General features: G+C 39.8%; 1 protein-coding gene across 1 annotated transcript in view; it reads right to left on the reverse strand.

Annotated features, from left to right (window-relative positions):
* Nucleotides 1-983: 983 nt before the first annotated feature.
* cdh4 (cadherin 4, type 1, R-cadherin (retinal)) overlaps nt 984-20,955 on the reverse strand; it is a 1,132,965-nt gene continuing 1,112,993 nt past the window's right edge. Inside the window, exons 15-17 of the mRNA XM_039735522.1 lie at nt 17,669-17,808; nt 15,496-15,660; nt 984-1,334 (exon numbers count right to left, since the gene is read on the reverse strand). Of these exons, the coding sequence (XP_039591456.1) occupies nt 1,128-1,334; nt 15,496-15,660; nt 17,669-17,808 (512 nt within the window). The 3' untranslated portion in view covers nt 984-1,127. The remainder of the gene's footprint in view (nt 1,335-15,495; nt 15,661-17,668; nt 17,809-20,955) is intronic.

Here is a 20,955-nt window from a genome sequence, read left to right on the forward strand (position 1 = left end):
TTTTTTTTTTAATACTGGCCACACTTTAGGTAACTTTTCCAGCCAAGCTCCATTTGTCAACAATGTCAGGCTTTCCTTGACAGCCAAATTCATTTCTAACAATACCCGCCACACTCCCTTTGCTAAATGAAGACAAACTCTGTGCTAACAACACCACCCAACCTCTGCTAATAATGCCAGGTAAGGGATTTTTGTTTGTTTAGAACAATAGCAGATATTCTTTGTTAACAATATGAACCAAAATCTTGGTGACACTATACCAAAGGGGTTGCATAAGACATATTACATATGCCTAATAACTAATCTATAAAGAGTTCATCTTATTTTAAGAAAGGGCCTATAGATGAAAACAAGCTGGCAAAATATTTTTCTTAATTTGTTATTAGAACACTACGCATAAAGTGTAACACTTTGTAAACATATGATTATAATTCCTTTTTTCAACAGAAATAATTGTATTAACAAGTTACTCACATAGTTTTTTCAATGGATACTTGCAATCCCAGAAGTATTACCAATTTGTTTGGTTAGCAGAACCAATCAAAGCATTTTTGATAACAATACCAACCCAAGGTGGTGGCTCTTTTTCATTATCATGGTATCTAAATGAAGGGGGAGAGGGTCTAGCGCCCAAACGGTTCAAATGGCGTTCAATCCTGAGTTAGCGGAATCCAATACAACGCACCAAAAAGGCACTTTTTAACAACAGTGCTTCTGTTCTAAGGAATTCAAGTTAAGAAAGAGTGCCTTTTGCTCTCTTTAGTGATAAAGCAAAGGTTTTTGAGCAAAACAAACTGCTTCCCTGCTGACCGCTTCAGAACCAAGTAATGCAGCAAAGACAGCAAGCGTTCATTCATGCTAATAGACAGCTTCTGCTCTAACAGAGTGGAAAAAAAAAGAAAGAAAACTGAAAAAAGGAAAAAAAAAAAAAAACTAACTTGCCACTAAAAAAGTAAAACAATTTTTTTTCAGTCAGCAGGGGGTGTTCATTAAAAAGCTGCCTCTTTGTACAGTCTCACGCTTGTGGTGGTGGTGGTGTTCTTTTTCTTTTCGCTGTTTTCTCCTTTTTTTTAAATTTTGTTTTTAAAACAATAAAGCGCCATTTTCATCTTGGCTCTCAAAGTTGTTTACTCTTCTTCGCCTCCACCGTACATGTCAGCCAGCTTCTTGAAACGCGGCCCCCAGTCATTAAGATAATCGTAGTCCTGGTCGCCAGTGCTGGAGGAGTTGAGTGAGCTGACTGAGCCGGCTGTGGAGCCGCTGCCCTCATAATCAAACACAAGGAGCGAGTCGTAAGGGGGTGCAGTTGGGTCGTTGTCAGCAGCTCGGAGACCCTGCAGGAAACAACAGAAGCCAGTGAGAATCGAGGAAGAGCTCATCTAAGGTTTTCAACTACTGAAATGTCTTGATAGTTGATACTTCATTTGTTTTAACAGATTAATGCTGTTGGACCTTTGGAATTTTATTAGAGGACAATCCCATCTTAAACAAAACGGTCACATTTCTTATAAACCACACATACTCCTTTGCCTAAGATTATAAACAAAAAAAATAAAGGCCAATGTCCATAGTTCATCTCGAGTTGTTATAATACTACGTCGTTATTATTATTCATGTTCAATAAAGGCTGGCTGGTTGCGTCGCAAGCAATTAAGGCTCCTTGGTTGGTGTGAGTGCACATGTACGGTGAGTGTCGAATGCACATGCACCAATGCCGAGAAAAAATAGGCCTTTTTTGCGCTGCAGCATCAGGCCCAATTTCGTGTTAATCCGGCCCTGACTGCGGCCATATGGCCATAATGCCATATTACTGAATAGTATTACACAGTCTAGGACTATCTGAAAATAAACCTTATCCAGTTCTTCAGTGCTCATTCATCTCCATTCACACTTTCAGCCACTGCAGGATTTGCACATGTATCACATTTTGCTTCAGCCGTTAAATGTTCTTTGCAGAAAAACTCACTGCAAGAAGAACATCTCATCGTTCTCATACATACGTAAGTATCTGTGCGGTGTACCAGATGCACCGTGTGGAACTTGTGAATGTGCATCCACTTATAAAACCAGCTGGGGGCCCAGTGGAGGGAAGCCATTGTGTCACTGTACTTGTAAGGAATCAAGCTTGAGGATAGATGGAGGATGCTGCAGGTAGGTTCAAGTGAAAGGACATTGGACAAAATAACTGAGATTGGTGTACAAAATACAGAGAGAAGTTAAGGGTTAAAGTGCTTCTTTTTATCTTCTTTGTGTTCTTTGTCTAATTAGCTAATATCTGATAATTTAATTTAGTTATTATATTGTATCTATGTGTGTTTGTGGTTCTTCTCAAAACGGTCACATTTCTTATAAACCACACATACTCCTTTGCCTAAGATTATAAACAAAAAAAATAAAGGCCAATGTCCATAGTTCATCAACTAATTAATGAGAAGCATTGCTAGGCTACATTCGTGGCAATTAGTTTTAAAACTTCTTTGTTTTCCTGCCTGTTTAAACTCATCTGTGTCTATATGGGTACTCATTATATAATTAGTCATTTTTAAAGTTGGTAGCTACATTCTACCGGAGAACATGTCGCAGTCTGGGCCGGATTAACACGAAATTGGGCCTGATGCTGCAGCGCAAAAAAGGCCTATTTTTTCTCGGCAATGGTGCATGTGCATTCGACACTCACCGTACATGTGCACTCACACCAACCAAGGAGCCTTAATTGCTTGCGACGCAACCAGCCAGCCTTTATTGAACATGAATAATAATAACGACGTAGTATTATAACAACTCGAGATTAAGATCAAACTATGTAACATCAACATTCAATAGCAATTGTCTGAAAAGTACACTTAATGCAGAAAAGGCTAAACCAGATCGACTTAACCTAGGCATATTGTCACCCTAACTACTGCACTAGTGCTGCTTACTTATACTGTACTGCTGTTTTTCGAGCCTTAGCAAAAGCAAATTCTTCGATTGTGTCAGTGAAGTCAAGGCTGCGCAGACTACTTCAGCTTCCGGAAAATTCTCGTCTGTTTTCATCTAGCCCTATTTCAGGAATGGGCCTAATGCTGCAACATCAATAGCCCCCACATTAATCCACAGTACTCTTTGCCTTGACTCAGTGAAGAGTGCTATATAAACTCAAGCAAACTGAACTGAAAAATCCTTTTTATTTGTTTGAATTTAGTGCGTTGTGAATGCAGCATAGTGATTAGTTATATGACGCGTTTTACTATGATTAGTGGCATATGTAACTTGGTTTTCATAACTGGGCTCCTTTCCAGCACATTAAACTCCAATTCATTTCTTCTATTCCAAATCCCATTCTGGTACATATTGGAAAAAAAAAATTAAAAAGAAGTTTGTCTGTCCACATACTTACCTCTTGTTAGATTCTGTGTCTATGTGAGAGGGCCATTTGTTATGTCAGAAGTAGCAATTTTCTACCAAGTCCTACCATTGTCTTTGACAACTATAGTCAACCCCAGGGGTAGGCAATGTCGGTCCTGGAGAGTCGCAGTGGCTGCAGGTTTTTGTTTCAACCCAGTTTCTTAATGAGAAGTCAATTACTGCTGATGAAGCACTTATTGCTTAAGTGACATTTTAATGCTTCATATTAGTGGTCTCACTTGCTAAAGTTCCCCACCCTTAATTGCATATTTCAATCTTGAACAGCTGCATTCACTGTTTTAATGGCACCTTATTAGCAATAAGATGTAAATGACAAAGCAGTCAGAAGTTCACCATCTAGCTTGTTTTGATTTACATCTCTGTGTGTTCATCATGCACTGTTGGATTTAATAAAATAATTGATAGAAAATGTGACAGAGTGAAATTGTCTGTTTTAGGCTTCAAATCGTTTTGAGGATATCCTTGGAAAGGAAAAAAATCTATGATATAAGAACTTTACATTGCAGACTAACAAGCCATAAAATTGAATAAAGTCTGAGATTGGAAAGGATTAGTTTATAATTAAGGAATTGGGTTGGAATGAAAACTTGTAGCCACTGCAGCTCTCCAGGGCCGACATTGCCCACCCCTGGTCAAGCCGAAGTTCCACTCATGGCTCCTGTTTAACCCTTAACTACTCCCACCATTTCTCATCTCATAAGTACTTGCACGCTGTACTTTATTCACCAGTGTTAAAATGGCTATTTATATGCAGGCTGTGAGGTTTTAATATAAAATATTGCCATAATTTTAAATTGTATATATTTTAATGTAATTTAATGCCATATTACTGAATAGTATGACACAGTCTAGGACTATCTGAAAATAAACCTTATCCAGTTCTTCAGTGCTCATTCATCTCCATTCACACTTTCAGCCACTGCAGGATTTGCACATGTATCACATTTTGCTTCAGCCGTTGAATGTTCTTTGCAGAAAAACTCACTGCAAGAAGAACATCTCATCGTTCTCATACATACGTAAGTATCTGTGCGGTGTACCAAAAGCACCGTGTGGAACTTGTGAATGTGCATCCACTTATAAAACCAGCTGGGGGGCCCACTGGAGGGAAGCCATTGTGTCACTGTACTTGTAAGGAATCAAGCTTGAGGATAGATGGAGGATGCTGCAGGTAGGTTCAAGTGAAAGGACATTGGACAAAAATAACTGAGATTGGTGTACAAAATACAGCAAGAAGTTAAGGGTTAAAGTGCTTCTTTTTATCTTCTTTGTGTTCTTTGTCTAATTAGCTAATATCTGATAATTTTATTTAATTTAGTTATTATATTGTATCTATGTGTGTTTGTGGTTCTCTTATATTCCTTGTATTTTGTGGATTGATCCCCAAGAGGCAGCACAACCTGCCCATCACCATTAAGGGTGTAGCAATGCCACCGTGTACTTTAGGCCTTACATTAGTTTGTTTTCTCCTTGAATGTATGCCTTGGAACTTATTTTTGCATTGTTTTAGAGAAAAAGGGGATTTTTCACCTTTGAAGAAGAGACAGGACAGGTAATTTAACCCAGAAAGGTAAGAAGAGAAAGGGAGAAATCTGGAGGAGAAGCAGGAAGCAACAACACACAAGTCCAGGAAACTCAAAACTAAAGCAACCTACTGGAAGTTGGATTTTTTTCCCTAGATATACAAGTAAGGCACATCTCAGAAGACAAACACACTCCTTTTTTATTTTTGATGGAGCACCAAACCATTTTTCCTGGTAGGAGAGAATACTTATTTTATATTTGTGATGACTTGGTGTGGATTTTGTCCAGCTATCTTTGTCATCTTCATGACAGTAAAGACTTAAATGTGAACTGTTGTTTTCTTCTAAAACAGGTTAATAATCGCAATGACATTGTGCACCTTAAATTTTGTGCTTAGATTTGTAGTAAAACGGTGTCATAATGTGTTAGCCATTATGGGGGTAATGAGAAGTCAAGCAAAATGACACCGTTAATGGCTAACTCAAAAGATTACAATATGCAAACTTTCGAGGCAACTCAGGCCCCTTCTTCAGGCAAGATCTGCTTAGATTTGGGAATGTATTTGTTCTTTTATCCGTCATAACATAATTATTTTCTGTTTGTTGAGTTACTAATACATTATTTGTACATATTACTGATTGCTAGTGTTGATTTAGTATTTTTGGTGAGTGATTAAACAGGAATGACTATTGGTCACTGAGCCCTGAGCAGTTTTTAATTTATATTAAATATTTGCTGCATGAGACAGTAGCATTCTGATTGTGCCCTTGCTCTAATTTAGTTGAATTTGAGGGGGCAGCAGGAAACTGAGGTCCGGGCAGATCATTTCAAGTATCCTCTGGAGTTTGGTGGAATTGTAAGCTTGGTGCTGTTTGTGATTTGTGCTTTTGTTTTGGTTTTTGACTTTTTATGGCTCTGGATTAAGGATTCCCTTTAGGACTGTGTTTTTTGGGATTTCGTTTACATGGATTGTCATTGGCAACTTCCTTTTTGCTCATTAAAGTCTTTATGTATGTTGCTCTTTTTTTGCTAATAAACATCCTGTATATTAGATTTTGTGGACTTGTCTTGGCCCCAGCCAGAGTTTACATGGTGTTTCCTCCGAAGAGACATATTTTATGCTTTTGGGACTCTTTTGCTATTGTTTTGAATTTAAAAGGCTAAAGTCCCTGCTGAGGCTTAGTTAGGCCTGAAGCCTACCGCCTGCCTTGGGGAGACTTGTCCTTTATGGGCTATTTTGGAGCCCACCCTTTTTCTATTTTAGCTGCCAGAGCAATCATTACCTAAAGTATTCTTACTACAGTAGATATTCACAAATAATGCATTCTTATAAGAATAGATGGGAAATAGCTAAGGATACAAAGAAACCAAAGGAATGCCTGTATAGCGCTGGCTTGTAGTTCCTCGGGTTATTACTTCACATCTGTATGGCTCCATGCTACAGCATACAACTGCTTGCATTAAAAACCTGGACCATGGTGCAGATTGGTAAAAATATTGGGCCACTATGTAGCGGGGCTACATAGTAATAGTGTTGTCAATGTTAGTACTAAGTGTGTTTTGTTTCCATCGTCCCGTTTGCTGTTTATGTGTGCGTCAGTGTGTGTCGTCCCCGTAAATACAGGGGGGAAGGATGATAGAAAGAGACCACAGCCCCAAGATGGAAAGCACCTGTTTTCAATCACAATCAGTAACTTCCGGCTCTTAACCATTTAAACAATCAGGAGGGAACAAAGAAAAGGAGAGAGGAGAGGAGAAAGACGAGGATTTTTCTTAATCTTTACCTGCTGTTTTCCACATCCTGCTTTTGGTAACCGGTTTGTTTTTTACTCTGCTGGACTTGCTTCAATTCCCTCATCACCACAGACCCGAGGGTCAGACTACATCATCCACCACAAGCCGAGGATTCATGGTGAGGTTGTTCCATTTGTTCCGGAAAATACAAACGCATCACATATCTGTTGACCAGTCATCCACATACAGGACAGTAATATATTCTGACTCAAGTTCACGGTCATTCATTCCGTATTTCATTCATTGTTGTTATTCATTGTTGTTTGTTATGTTACAGGGGCAAGGGAGGTTTGTTGTGTATATATATGGTGGTGTCACGTTGTTGCTTTGGTGGAGGTATATATACATATTTTTTCTTTTTACGTGGGGAATGTGCAGTAGTGTTTTGTTGTGATCCATTTAATATATTCACTTATTAGACATGTCTGCTTTTGTGTGCTTATGTTTAAACCGTCGATTGTGGGGAAAATTTAATTTGTTAGCGGTACGGCTTGATTTTATAAGATTCACCTCAGTAATTTATCCAGGTCACAGGTCTTGGAGGTGTAGCTGCCGGCTGGGTAAGAGGTCGGCCGTGCTGATATTTGTTTTTTAGTATGAAAAACCTCTTTAGGCTATGGCTTCATCCTCCCTTTCAGCTAGAAGAGTTGGCTGACATGTCTTACCCCCTGCATGCATAGACAGAAGATCTCTAATAAAAAGGAAAAAAATCATTCAAAAATCCATTTTCTGTCATGTCTATTTGACCAAACAGTTATGTGTTGTATTTGTACTGGTAAGAGGATGTCCACTTTGGCGATTATCATGACAATCCTAAAGAGGCATTGGAGACAAAAATGAACCTCAAAGCTCTTCAGTGTATGATCAGCATGTGATCCCTTATCTGTAGCAACTGTAGGGAATGTTTCTTAGGAAACTAGATTACTAGATGAGATGCAAGTGGGTTCCTGTGGAAAAAAAACACAGTACCATGCACAATTACAGGTTTTGGTGTGTCGTCATCTGGAAAGTCTGCAGCATTTAAAAAAAAAGCACTGCACCTCTGCTGTGATTTAAACGAAAGGCATAAATAGAATTGATTGTACGGGTGTACAGGCAATTACCTACAATATGCAGCTGCACAGGTAACCAGGTAAACCTGGATGAACAAGTGGGGTAACATAACTGGTTTTCTATTCCAAAAACCATTTAAAAACTCCAAAGAAATCACTGCGTTTCAGTGTCACTTTCAGAAAATTGTGCAAACCAGAATTTCCTTGTCTCGCTCATCACCAGTGTTGCGGAAGAGTACTTTAAAAAGTAATTTAGTTACATTACTCATTACTTACAAAAAAAAGCAATTCATAAAATACGTTATATAGTTGCTTATTATAAAATGTAATGCACTACAAACAATGCATTACTTTTTCTTGTTTTGCATCAAAAGCTGCACATTTCACTGGCCAACATTTGTTACTAACTCCTAACTCCAAATCTGAACCTTCATGAAACAGACAAATGTGATCATTTCTAGTGTTTTATAAACATTTAGTCCTTCATGTCAATCAATCAATCCTCTTCGTCCCTTGTGGGACATAAGGCTTCAATGAGCCTCCATCGCATGCGGTCCTTTGCAGCATGTTGTGCTTCTCTCCATGACAGGTTCATCTTTTGAAGCTCTTGTACCACCGTTCTATGCCAGGTGTTTTTGGGTCTTCCAGTTTTTCTTTTTCCAGGTGGTGTCCATCTTAAGGCAACTCTTGGGATGCGGTTTTGCTCCATTCTTAACACATGTCCAAGCCATCTTAAGCGTCGTATTGTAATGTCCTTGGTGATGCATTGACTGCTTGTTTTCTTATATAATTGTTGGTTTAATATTTTGTTGGGCCAAAAGATCTGGCAGATTCATCTGAGACATCTGTTGTGGAAGACCTCAAGTCTCCTCATGTCTGTACTGACCACACGCCAACACTCTGAACCATACAGGAGGACAGACTTTGCGTTACTGTTGTATAGCAGCATGTTTGATTTTAGGCTGTATTGTTTAGACCTAGAGATGGAACGGAGTTGGGAAAAGGCACCCTGAACCTTTCCTAGCCTTGCTCTAATGCCTTTATGGACAGTGCTGTCCTTGCTGATAAGGCTGCCAAGGTAGGTGAAGCCCTCCACAAACTCGAGTGGTGATCCATTCATTTGGATGGGTGCTGTGGGGATGGAGTTTATGCACATCACTTGGGTTTTGGAGGTGTTGATGTTCAGTCTGGCCTGTCTGGTATATTTGTGAAGCCTGTCCGTTTTTGATTGCATATTGGAGTGGTTTGTTGAAAGGAGAGCAAGGTTGTCTGCAAAGTCAAGGTCTTCCAATTGAGAGGACAGGGTCCATTGGATGCCTCGGTGTTTATCTGCTATTGTGTTGGTTGTGATCCAGTCTATTGCAAGTAGGAAGAGGATGGGAGAGATGATGCACCTTTGTCTCACTCCGGACTGTAGAGGGAACCATTCAGTGAGAGTGTTGCCCATAAGGACACTACAATTAAATTTGTAATTATCTTATTTGGGATTCTGTAGTACTGGAGTATCTTCCAAAGAGTGTTACGGTGGACATTATCAAATGCTTTCTTGAAATCAACAAAGTTGATGTACAGGGGTGTGTTCCATTCTAAGAACTGCTCTAGGATGTTTCGCAGTGCAAAGATCTGGTCAATACATCCTCTTCTTTTCCTAAAGCCTGCTTTTCCTTGTCTAAGCTTGGAGGCAATGGCTGGCTCCATTCTGTTAAGGAGGACTCTGCAGATCACTTTGCTTGGGATGGACAGAAGGCTGATTCCTCTCTAGTTGTCGCAGTTTTTGATGTCGCCTTTCTTTGGGATTTTGACAATGAGGCCCTTAGACCAGACTTCAGGGATGGTATCACTGTTCCTGATATTTTGGAAGAGATCGGTAAGGACTTTAGTTGATGTTGAAATGTTGGCCTTCAGCATTTCCGCTTGGATTGCATCCAGGCCACATGCCTTGCCACACTTTAGGGATAGAATGGCAGTTTTAACCTCAGTAAGGTCAGGGGGATTGATGTTGATTTCCAGGATTTACTCTGTTGTTGTGATGTTGGTAGGTTGTTCTGGCTCAGGGTGATTGAGCACTTCCTGGAAATGGTGGACCCATCTGGCTGCTTGCTCTCGCTCTGATGAGCAAATGTTGCCATTCTTATCCCTAACACATTTGGCTTGTGTGATTTCCACAGAGACGTTTGGTGATCCTATATACAGTCCCCAGGTTCCCCAAGGCTGCGGCCTTCTCTGCTTCCTTTGCCAGGCTTTCTGCAAAGGTCCTCTTGTCTCTCCTGGCACTCCTCTTCACTTCTTTGTCCTTGTTTTTATAGGACAGCTTGGCTTTTTCAATGAGTCGTTGGGACATAATACTCAATAGCTTTCCTTTTATCTGTTTTCTCTCCTCAATTTTCTGCCATGTCTTAGCGGATATCCATTCTTTGGCTCTTCTCTGTTTATAGCCTAAGACTTTTTCTGCTGTTTCAGAGTACATGTTTTTAATGATGTTGCATTTGTGGTTTACAGAGGGCTCTTCTGTTTCAAGGGTAACATCTAGTGTGCCAAAATGGTTCCTTAGCTCCAGCACAAATTCCTTATGGTTCTTTGGATAATGGAGCTTTACAATATCTAACACCTTCTGCCGCTGGCCTTGTGGCATCGACCTCTTCTGCCTGAGCTTGATGGTGGCAACGAGCAGGTAGTGGTCACTGTAGGCATCTGCACCTCGATATGCTCTCACGTCTTGTAATGACCTGCGCCACTTTCCATTGTTTATAATGTGGTTAGTCTGGTTGGTAGTTCTTCCATCAGGTGACTTCCATGTGAGCTTGTGGATGTTCTTGTGTGGAAAAATAGTTCCACCAATGACAAGATTGTTGTTCAAGTAGAAATCAACAAGGCGTTCACCATTGTTGTTTCTTGTGCCATGCCCATATGTCCCCATTGCCCTCTCATAGTTGGAACTGTCGGTTACCACTTTGGCATTCATGTTGCTAGTTATCAGGAGCATGTCGTGTTGGGGTACCTTAGAGACTGCCATTTGGAGCTGTTCATACCAGTCCTCTTTGACCTCCTCCTCAGCCTCATTTGTTGGTGCGTAGCACTGCAAGATGGTGAATTTGCAGAACTTGGAGTTGAGGCGCACTCTAATCAGCCTTTCACTTACTGATTCCCACTCCAGCAGGGGTTTGGCTTTCTCTTTGGAAATTATGATGGCTACTCCATGTGTATGGGCGCTCTCATGGCCTGAGTGGAGGATGATGGATCCATCTTGTAGAACTTTGCGTTTGAAGCCCTTCCAGTGACTTTCACTAATCCCCAGGATGTTCCGGTGGTATCTCTTCATTTCACCTAGGACTTGTGCTGTCTTGGAGGTCTCGAACATGGTTCCGACATTCCATGCTCCCAGGCGGATCTTGGCCCAAGCAGTCCTTCATGTGCTGTAAAGTATATAACATCCATCTCCTTTTTTCAACGCCAGCACGAGCCATCAAGGATTCACGGTATTAACACTAACTGCTGTGCCTCCTGATCACACTGTTTCAACATTTCTAAAGCAACCACCTTGGTTTAAGCTAAACTGCCACTTTAATTACAGGTTTCTTGTTACTGGACTGCATGCAGCACAGTCTTTTTCTGCTTGAGTGTGCAACTGAGCCTTGCAAAAGGCACCAATTCACCATGTTTGCTTCTTGTCTTATTCTCAGTGATGCTGTGATACTCTCTGGCTCACTCTGACCCTAAACTGTGCCCGATGCATTTATTCCTCTGCATGTGCAGGATTAAATGTATACTTATAACGTTTGTTCAGTTCGCTTCACTTGATTGCATGCTATGCATGTGCTTAACCTCTTCCTCAGTAAACAGATGGAGTGCACACGTGTGTGATATTACACATTTTTCGGGTGTTTAAATAAGCTTATGTAGTAATGCAGCACCACATCTGTTTTTTTGTTTTAAGTAAAACAAGTATTTTTATTTCAATATAATACATCTTGCTTTAGGTTATTTGTTACTTTAAAAATTATCCCCAACACTGCTCATCACTAATGTGAACATACATACTGTATATGTGGCCCTCTGAATTATAGGTTACACTTGAATCTTCAGACAAATACATATTTTAAATATGAACATTCTATTCTTAATTGCTGGTGAACAGCCCTACTACTAAAAATATAAGGGTTCATCTCACAAGAAATAACTTGAAATGAAAATTAGATGATGTAGTGAGTAACCCCATTTGTACTCTGGGGACTATGAAAACATTTGAAATTAATTTAAAGAATCAAAGCAACTAACAATGACAAGTGGGATGAACTGAATTAAGAGTTTTTCTGAATAGGTATCAGATTCACAGATTTATATCCATAGAGGCATTAGTTGAATTTTAATTTTAGTCAAATAAAAGGGGGTATAATAAATTAAAAACAAACTGAAGAATGAAACTGCAATACTTATAAAAATCCAAATATTATTACACTGTATCTTAAATATCATTATAATAGTGTATTTTATTTGCAATGGCAATACATAAATCTGCATGCATTTCCGTTTAGGAGCAACACATTATCCTTTACTTTAGTTTGAAAATCAGTTCTAACTGTTCTATACTCCTTTTCATGCAAATTGGGGCAGTACTTCCAAAGAATTTTAATTACACTAATTAAATTAATTGGGTATAACAAATGCACAAAATATTTAACATTACACTTCATTATAATAACCAAAAAAAACTAATTTTGTGAACTTCCTTTAAGCTTATTGTGTAATTAGTATTTGACAAAACATTTTTACTTAGAAAGCATCTTTAGGTATGTCAGAAGAAAATTAAAATTCTTTTAGTGTTCATGCTGCATACCTTTCTTATTTTATTGATGTATTCCTTTCATTTCTATGAACACTGGCGCTGTCGATGAAGTGTGACCAGTACCTACAGCATTTGCCTGGGAGGCGACTCAAATCACAACCATCCTTAAGTGGGACTGTTAGTGTGAAAGCAGCAAGCTGCAGGTCTGTCTGCAGGACACTCATTTACAGTATAATATGACAATGGCAGGTTTAACTTTTGAGACTGACAAACAAAAATAAATATTTATTGTCATTTTGGGTGCAAACTATTCCCTTAAAGTGCACATATGTCAATCTCTTGCTGGGTTTCATTTCTTACATATACATTTCTCCCACAAATTACATTTTGCACCATCCAAGTTCTTATTTTTAAACTAAAGCAATATTTCAAAAAAGCTGTGAATAACAACAGTAGAATCATATTTCCGTCTTGAAATATGCTCTATGTGTTGACTTTTGTTTAGCGTCTCTGTCAGCAACACTACTTGTTAAACGGCTGCCAACCTCATGAAGAGGTCAGTTGCTGCCAGGCCTCCTGACGCCAGCTGTTTGGTTCGAGGTGGCAGTTTGATTTGTTGAGAGAGACAGAGGCGACAGGGAGAAGCCTCCTGCTGAAGTAAGTCTTGACACCATTTCACAAAGTCCTGGAAGACTGTGCCATCTCAGTGACAAAAGCCTTCACCCTGGCAAGGCCTGCCAGTTCCGATAATCGATTGAGACAGCTCTCCACCCAGGAGTTATCATCTCCTCAAAGTGAGATTTACATGACCTATTTTTGACTTTAATTTGAGATTTGGGCTACAAGAAGGTAGTTCAGGAAAGTCACTTTGATAAGAGGACTGAAGCTTCTGTTAAGTTAAAGTGATAGAGCCGTATCTACTAAATGTGTACACAAAGTATTTGCTAAAACCCCGTCACCATATTCTGTCTCTTTTATTTTAAGGTTTTATTAAATGGTAAGTCATAAAAATGAAAGTAATACAATTGTTTTTTTAATAACAATACCTCGGGACACGCCGGTGTCTTTCATTACATAATAAAGGCTCCTTCAATGTAGCTTGTATGTGAGGAACCTTTCAGGCTTCAACCCATTGTATAAAGATTGCACAAAAAAAAAAATTGAAAAAATTGAAAAAAAAAAAGACTGAAACATGGATATGTCTAAGATATTGACAATATAAAGGCTAAATAAGCTACTGTTTATAAGGGAAGATCCAATATGTGCCAGAATCGTTAAAAAAAAACTTTATAAAACGTACAGCAGTTTCCTTTTAATTACCCTCAAAATACTCTCCATGAGATACAATACACCTGTCCCAGCGCTTTTCTCATTCCTAGAAACTTTCCTGTGCTCATTTTCTGCTACCATCTCTACAACCTCTTATGTTTTTGTTTGTCTTCCATTGTAGGAAATCCTCTTCACATCAGTCTCAGTTTTAATGCCAGGAACACAAAAAAAGTCACAGGAACTAAGATCTGACAAATATGGGGGTGTAAAGCAACAACCACAGTGTTTTTTAGTCAAAAACTCTGACTGACAAAGCCTTTTGTGTAGGTGTGTTGTCATGCTGAAAAATCGAGTTTTCCATGTGCAACTTCTCTGTATGTTTGTTTTCCACTGCTTTCTTGTATACGCTTCAGCAATTTAATGTAATGTGCAGGAGGAGAATGGGTATCCTGAATGTGAACGAATAAATGACTTTGTACCCAGTTAGTGTAAGTTAATGGAGGGACCAGCAGAAGCCGAGAGTGTTTCCATCCCCCATAACGTCAGGTGGCACTGATTCTCATATGGGAAACCAGTCTGGACACCCACAGAGTTGCTTGGTAGATGGAGTCCGGAAATTAATTAAATATAAATGAAATTGCAGCCCCGGGGCTCAAGAGAGGGGGCTGCTGGGGGAGGACCTCCCTTCTTTCCTTATGCTCCCTGGAAGACATGATGTGGCACTGGAAGTATTCCTGGCCATAAGTAAATTAGAGAGGTCTTCCCTCAACAGTGCCCTCTCTCGATCCCCAGGGACCCTGACAGGACTGCACTTCCGGACTCCCATCTCCCAAGCACCCCTGCAGGTGTCCCGACTGGTTTCCCATACAAGGACAACTGCCGTCTGGCATATGGCAGATAGAACCACTCCCAACTCTTGGCTTCTGCTGGTCCCTCCATTAACTTACACCGACCAGGTACAAAGTTATTTATTTACTCAGCTGACCAATTTGTCTGCATTGTCGCACTGGCCTCCCGTATGGGTAATGTTCCCCATCACATCTGGGAGGCATGTTCCTTTCTTACAGATGTCACTGATTATAAGTTGGTTCATGAAAAACAAACTCTTTGTGAACAAGTCCATCAATGTCAAAAAACGTGATTAGCACTGTCTGCCATGGTTACTTGGTGGGAAAATATGTCAAAGTCACCTGCACAATTGTTGAATAAGTGACAGAAATATCCCATCAGTCACTCCAGCATGAGACCATTCTGTAGACTGATTAACCAGATTTACAATTCCTAGTGGTATATTCAATAACTAAACCTGACTGCCATGCTATTGATCGATTCTGGGAATTTTTGTGTTTCCCCTCGAATATTATATTCTGATATTTAATATAAGCATTTCTGAAGATGTTTATAATAAAATTAAGATATTTACTGTTTCTGAAGTTGTCAGAGATTATATATATATATATATATGAGATATAGAATATAAATACTAGATTCCAAATATTACTATTTTTCTCAAATAATTAGTGCATGTTTAATTGAGTATGAAAATGACTGACATTCTTTACACATTGTGCTAAGGTTTCAAAGGACACAACTTCACATTACAATAAAAGCTACAACTACAAGCAACTTTTCGGTTGGAAGCTCAGATGAAACAAAAATGTTCACCTCATTGATGAAATCGCCTATATCCCCAGGGTGAGGGATAACCGGTCGGATTGGATATTGTGGTTCTGCTCCCACAGGCCTTTCATCCACTCGCCTGATCCCAGAAGGCTTAGTGATGATGTGATCCAGTGATTCAGGCTGCTGTAGTTGACTCAGGTCGTAGTCCTGAAATCATCAAAGAAAAAGTTATCTAGCAACACAGAGAATAAAGATGGAAAATGCTCTCATGTAGTTATGAGAAAACTCAGGGAGATGGTTGTTACACACCATTTCTAACAAGCCTGGATAATGATAAACCTTTGTCTCCGCAATGACAACAAATTTGAAAACAAGTTAAATGCATCTAATCAAACTAATGCTGTGCTACTACCATAGGCACTCCAAATAGCAAATGACTGTAATATGGAATTACATGGCAGAAAAATGTAACTAGAGTACAGGCAGGAATAGATTGTCCCACTGCAATCGGCTGGACAACAACAGCCCTTACATCCTTATTTTAATTTGAGTATTCTCATGAATGTCTTTGCTTAATCCACATCATAACTAATCACAGTAAACCGGCTGCTAAAGCTGACCACTTCTACTCACCAACTATCCTACAGACCCTTGCTTTGATGAAGTCCACACAAATTACTGATTTTCTTACATTTTGCTGCCTGTTATTCAGGTGATTTAATTTTTTTTGTATTTTTTCACTGCTCCATTTGTTATTTTTTAGACATTTTCTCCATCTATCCACTGTGCATTGCACTTTCCTATTCTTTGCTTCTCTTCAGTGACTCAGTTAGATGGCCCTGAAGTTAGTGGAATCTTGTGACTGGACAGGTGTACTCAGGATGGCGTATGGGCTCTGCTTCGTTTCTATCTGTCTCTCCTTCTCATTTGCTTGTTTGCTCCCTTGCCCTGCCCCACAGTCACAGAGTGAGCAGCCCATCAGAAATTGTCCAGGTAGTCCCGATTGTCAGTCCATCCCTGAGTACACATTAGGGGAGGAATTAGGAATGGGGGCCAATTCAATGGATACAGCCACATAAATCTAAAAACACAGATATATATGCACAGTGCTTTTTGTGTAATGTTTTGCTAGTCTGAAGCTGTAATCATTCTTCTAGTGAAAGAGAAAGGCTTCCCCATCCAGTGCTCTTTCAATTCTCTTCTGATTGAAAGCCTACTGGGAAATAAAGGAAAGCCTTCTTTGATAAAGCAGAATCCAATATAATAGTCATGCCTACCATAACATTTTGGCAACATTTATGATTGTATTTTAACAAAAAAGCACTTTACATTCATACATCCATACATACATGTGTGCACAGGTATTAGGGATGCAATTAACTGATTTCCATCAACCTCCATGTAAGCAGTAATCTGTTTTTCTCTGTTTTAAGTTTTGATAAATGTTAAAAGTTTTACTTCTCAGCTTTCAATGAGCAACATATATCGAAAATGCCAACCACTGGGTCACCACCCTGCCAAAAAGCTAACCAGCATGCCTGTAAACCTGTAAACTTAAACAGATTATGTAGCTGCCTTCTCCCTTGGTTTGTCAATATCTAGAGCCTAACTTATTTGGGGGACCTGTCACCACCACACTTGTTGAAATACAATAGTTTCACACTTGCTAAAGGAGGCAGGCACAGAAAAAGTCACAAAGGTGACATCACAAATAATTAAAATAAAAAACCTAATCCTAAGCCTACCCCTAACCCCTAAAAGTAATGGTCACTTTTTAATTAACTAAACATATTTCTAGGCAGATGCCAACTAATACAGTAAAAAGATGTCTCATTTACATCCCTAAAATGCTCTACACATTCATGTATATGACATACACAAAACCACAAATACTGTGTACTGTATTTACTCACACAATACAGCATATGTGTTACACGTTACAGAAGAATCGAATGTCTAAATATAAAACAGCTCATAATACAAGCATTTCTTTACCACATCTACATCTGATTGGTAAATGTAACAAAATTCTAAAATTCTAAAATCTATTAAAGCCAAAAACATGAACTTTAGTATAAAGGCACATTTTTGGAGATATTTGGAGGCAGCCCAAAACAGATTCTACCATAACATATACACATAGAAACTATAAAACAGGACAACTTTCCTTTATCTTCCTTCTCTGTTTTTTGTCTTTTTTTAGCACTGGGCTAACCTGATCTTCCTCGCCACCACCTTCTTCATCATACTTCAGAATGTTGTCTCGGACATCATCCTCGGGATCAATGAGCAGTTGTTTGGTTTGTCTCTCCTTCTCCCGTCGTTTCATCCACAGGACAAACAGGAGCACCATGGCTGAAATGATACAAATATGTTAGTCCCATTGATTAAAGCAGCAGACACTACAGACAAACGGAGTGGAATCACTTTTAAATTCCTGTCAACTTTTGTTGTGAAAATCTTCTCCCAGGCAACACAAGAATGGCTGTTTATAGGAAGGGATTTTTCTAAAAGCTGTTTGCAACTAGAAAAACAACATTGAGAAACACAAAAAATTATACATTTTGAAGAATGGGGATACAAAAGGTATAACTGAAAGTATACAATAAAGATAAAATAAATTTTATTGCTACTGTTCATCAAGCTTAACATTTTTAAACTCTCTAATATGTGTCAAGTGAGGCAACTTGCCCAGAACACTAACATACAAAGCACTGCCTTTACCTTCCCTCTTTCTTTCTTTCTTTCTTTCTTTCTTTCTTTCTTTCTTATGACTGTGGAGACACAACCGTCCTCTAGTGGTGCCCTTCTTCTTGCACAGGCATAACTACTTATGTCATTAGTGCAGCCTTAAGAGTGTCTCTGTCTGCCAGGGCATTACCCATCACAAATACTCCATTAAAAAGATAGAATATAAAAATCACTTACTAATTTGGTTGGAAAGTTTAAGGATTTCCATGAGCTGTACTTTATATTTCACCATGCCACAATGTGCCTAAATCTGCCAGGGCTATTCATAAATCCTTAATCCCTTAGCCTATGTTTCTGCTTACTGATGGAACTTTGCTTTTTATCAGTCTTTACCTCTATTTTTGAACAAAGAAAAAACATTCTACGACCGATATGTTAATATTAACAGGACTATATTTGATTCATTCAGCCATTCTGCCTGAAGTGTGCAAAATGTGCATATCAAACATCAAACCTTCCAGTCAGTGTTTGAGTATGGTGACGCACATTATGGGTCCATGGCAATGCAGGAGTTTTTAAATAGAAACAGTTTAGTGTGATGATGCGGGTTCGGCTCAACACTCCCATCGCTGTTCGAGAGCCCATGAACCCAACACCATCGATAATGTCATCGAGATGAGCTAGACAGTAGAGGCAACAACTGAGCAAGGGGATGGTATAAATGTGCAAAAGTGCTTTTATTACAAACAGTCAAAATAAAGTGTAGTGATCCAGAGTTTTTCAAAAACAACAGTCATTAAATAAATAATCCCATAAAAGAAAACATGGAGATAAAAACAATAGAAACAAAAAGAATCCTTAAAACCATAGGTTAAAATGTTCCTTAGGAAGCAGTCTTTAAAAATCAACAACAAGCCCGGTGCTCTTCTACGCTAGCGTCTCACCTGATTCTCCCAACTAGGCTTTGCAGCAGGCGAGACGCTCTCTGCAGCTGCCCTTTTCATCTTTCACACACAGGTCTGGAGACCTCCCGATCCTGGCTTCGGTCTGGCACTCATCCCAGACCCGAGACTTGGTTCACTTCCAACGGCCAGGACGCTCACGTTGGGTAATCCACCACCAAGCCTCCTGACTCCCGCTGCCTTTCCGGCCTTGCGCGGCCAGTCGCCTTTCCCTGGTCACTCCCGCTACCTGATCGCTCAGCAGGAGCAACTTCAACATCAACACCTGGGTGTCGGCCTAACACCCAGCTTCCTCGCAGCTGCCCATGAGCGCTTGTTCGCACGCACCGTGTGTCTCTCTCTCTCTCTTACACCGACTTGCTCCCTCGCTCTCTGTAACCTCCGTCCTTTACTTTTCCTTTTTTCTCTTATTTTTCTGTTCTCTCTTCCAACCGACTCGTGCTTCTTTTTATATTGCGAGGGGCCAGAGCAGCTGCAGCACATTAGCCACAGGAACAATAACGGATGTGGGCAGTTCCTCACCTGTGCACTAGGTGAGAAACGCCCACACCGCAGATCACCCCATGGCTTGCTATGGCCACCATGCCCCATCACTAAGCCGCCGCGAGTGCGGTGATTATTTATTTAAAAAAACGCCTTTGCTGAACGAGCTGTGGACCCATAACACCACATTCGGTGCAACCTTGTGGGCACAGGAGTGCTCTGCCTCGAAGCTGTACTGCCATGGGGTGTACACTGGGGAAACAAGCTGTTTGCTTGTTACATGCAGATGCAATCAGCCCACGGGTCAACAGGCAGAGCACATGCACCCACAAGGCAAAAAAGGAACCTGGGAAAGAACAAAGAGAGAAGGAGAAAAAGATCAAAATAGAAAGCTGGAGATGAAATGAAAGGATGTGAAGAAACATGAGTGAGAAGGGAAGTCAGATCCAAGGCAGAGGAAGCATAGCGAAACAGTGGTATACAGTATGTGAGGGTAAGGTTGCTTCTGCTGAGCACAAAGTGAGAAGGAGTGGCCAACTGCTCCGAGAGGTCCCACAGAGGGCAAGTGACGGTAGTGGGAGAAGGGAGTAGGGTATAGGGCCCACAGGGTCCCTGAGGATGCCAAGGGATTGAGGTGGGAACACAAGCCAGATAAAGTTGATCAAGCTTGCCATAGGGTCTGGGGTGAGCAGACCTTAAAGGTGACCAGAGGAAACATGGATTGGGAGGATGCACTTCAAGTTTAGGGAGAGAACTGATCCTATTTGCGTTTTAAACCCTGATTTTAACCCGCTTTGGGATTATTTATTTATTCATTGTGATTTTAACTTCCACAGTGACAGTGTTCTTATTGGATTATATATTTATGAAGAACTGGCAAGGCATTTTAATTTGGACAATGCATTGTTTATTGTTTGAACATAAAAGCAATGAGCACTTTTTTCACCACTCTAGTTGTTATATGTCCTCATTGCACTAGTCCATCCTCAACTCAAGACTATTGATAACCTGAGTCAAGAGGAGTATGAAACAGTTTGAATCAAAGTATCAAATCTGTTATTCAAGATCTAGAGTTGTTGTTTAATTCGGCTCTTTTTCAATAGCTCCCATTGTGCTTGACCTGCCATTTTGAGTGTAGTTGAACCATTTTACCTCAGTAAATTGCACATTTGTAGTGATTAATGAGCACTTATAATTCTGAATGTGTACAGATACATGTGAACACTGAATCACAACAGCAAATGATCCTCCGGTTGTAGTAACACTAAACATTTCCAGATTCATGTTGACATTGAACTGTAAGCTCTTGCTACAGGGACTTTTTTTCACTCACATAATGTATAAGAATAACTTTGCTACAGGCAAA

The sequence above is a fragment of the Polypterus senegalus genome, chromosome 14 (assembly GCF_016835505.1).
Source record: "Polypterus senegalus isolate Bchr_013 chromosome 14, ASM1683550v1, whole genome shotgun sequence".
In the NCBI taxonomy this organism is placed as follows: Eukaryota; Metazoa; Chordata; class Cladistia; order Polypteriformes; family Polypteridae; genus Polypterus; species Polypterus senegalus.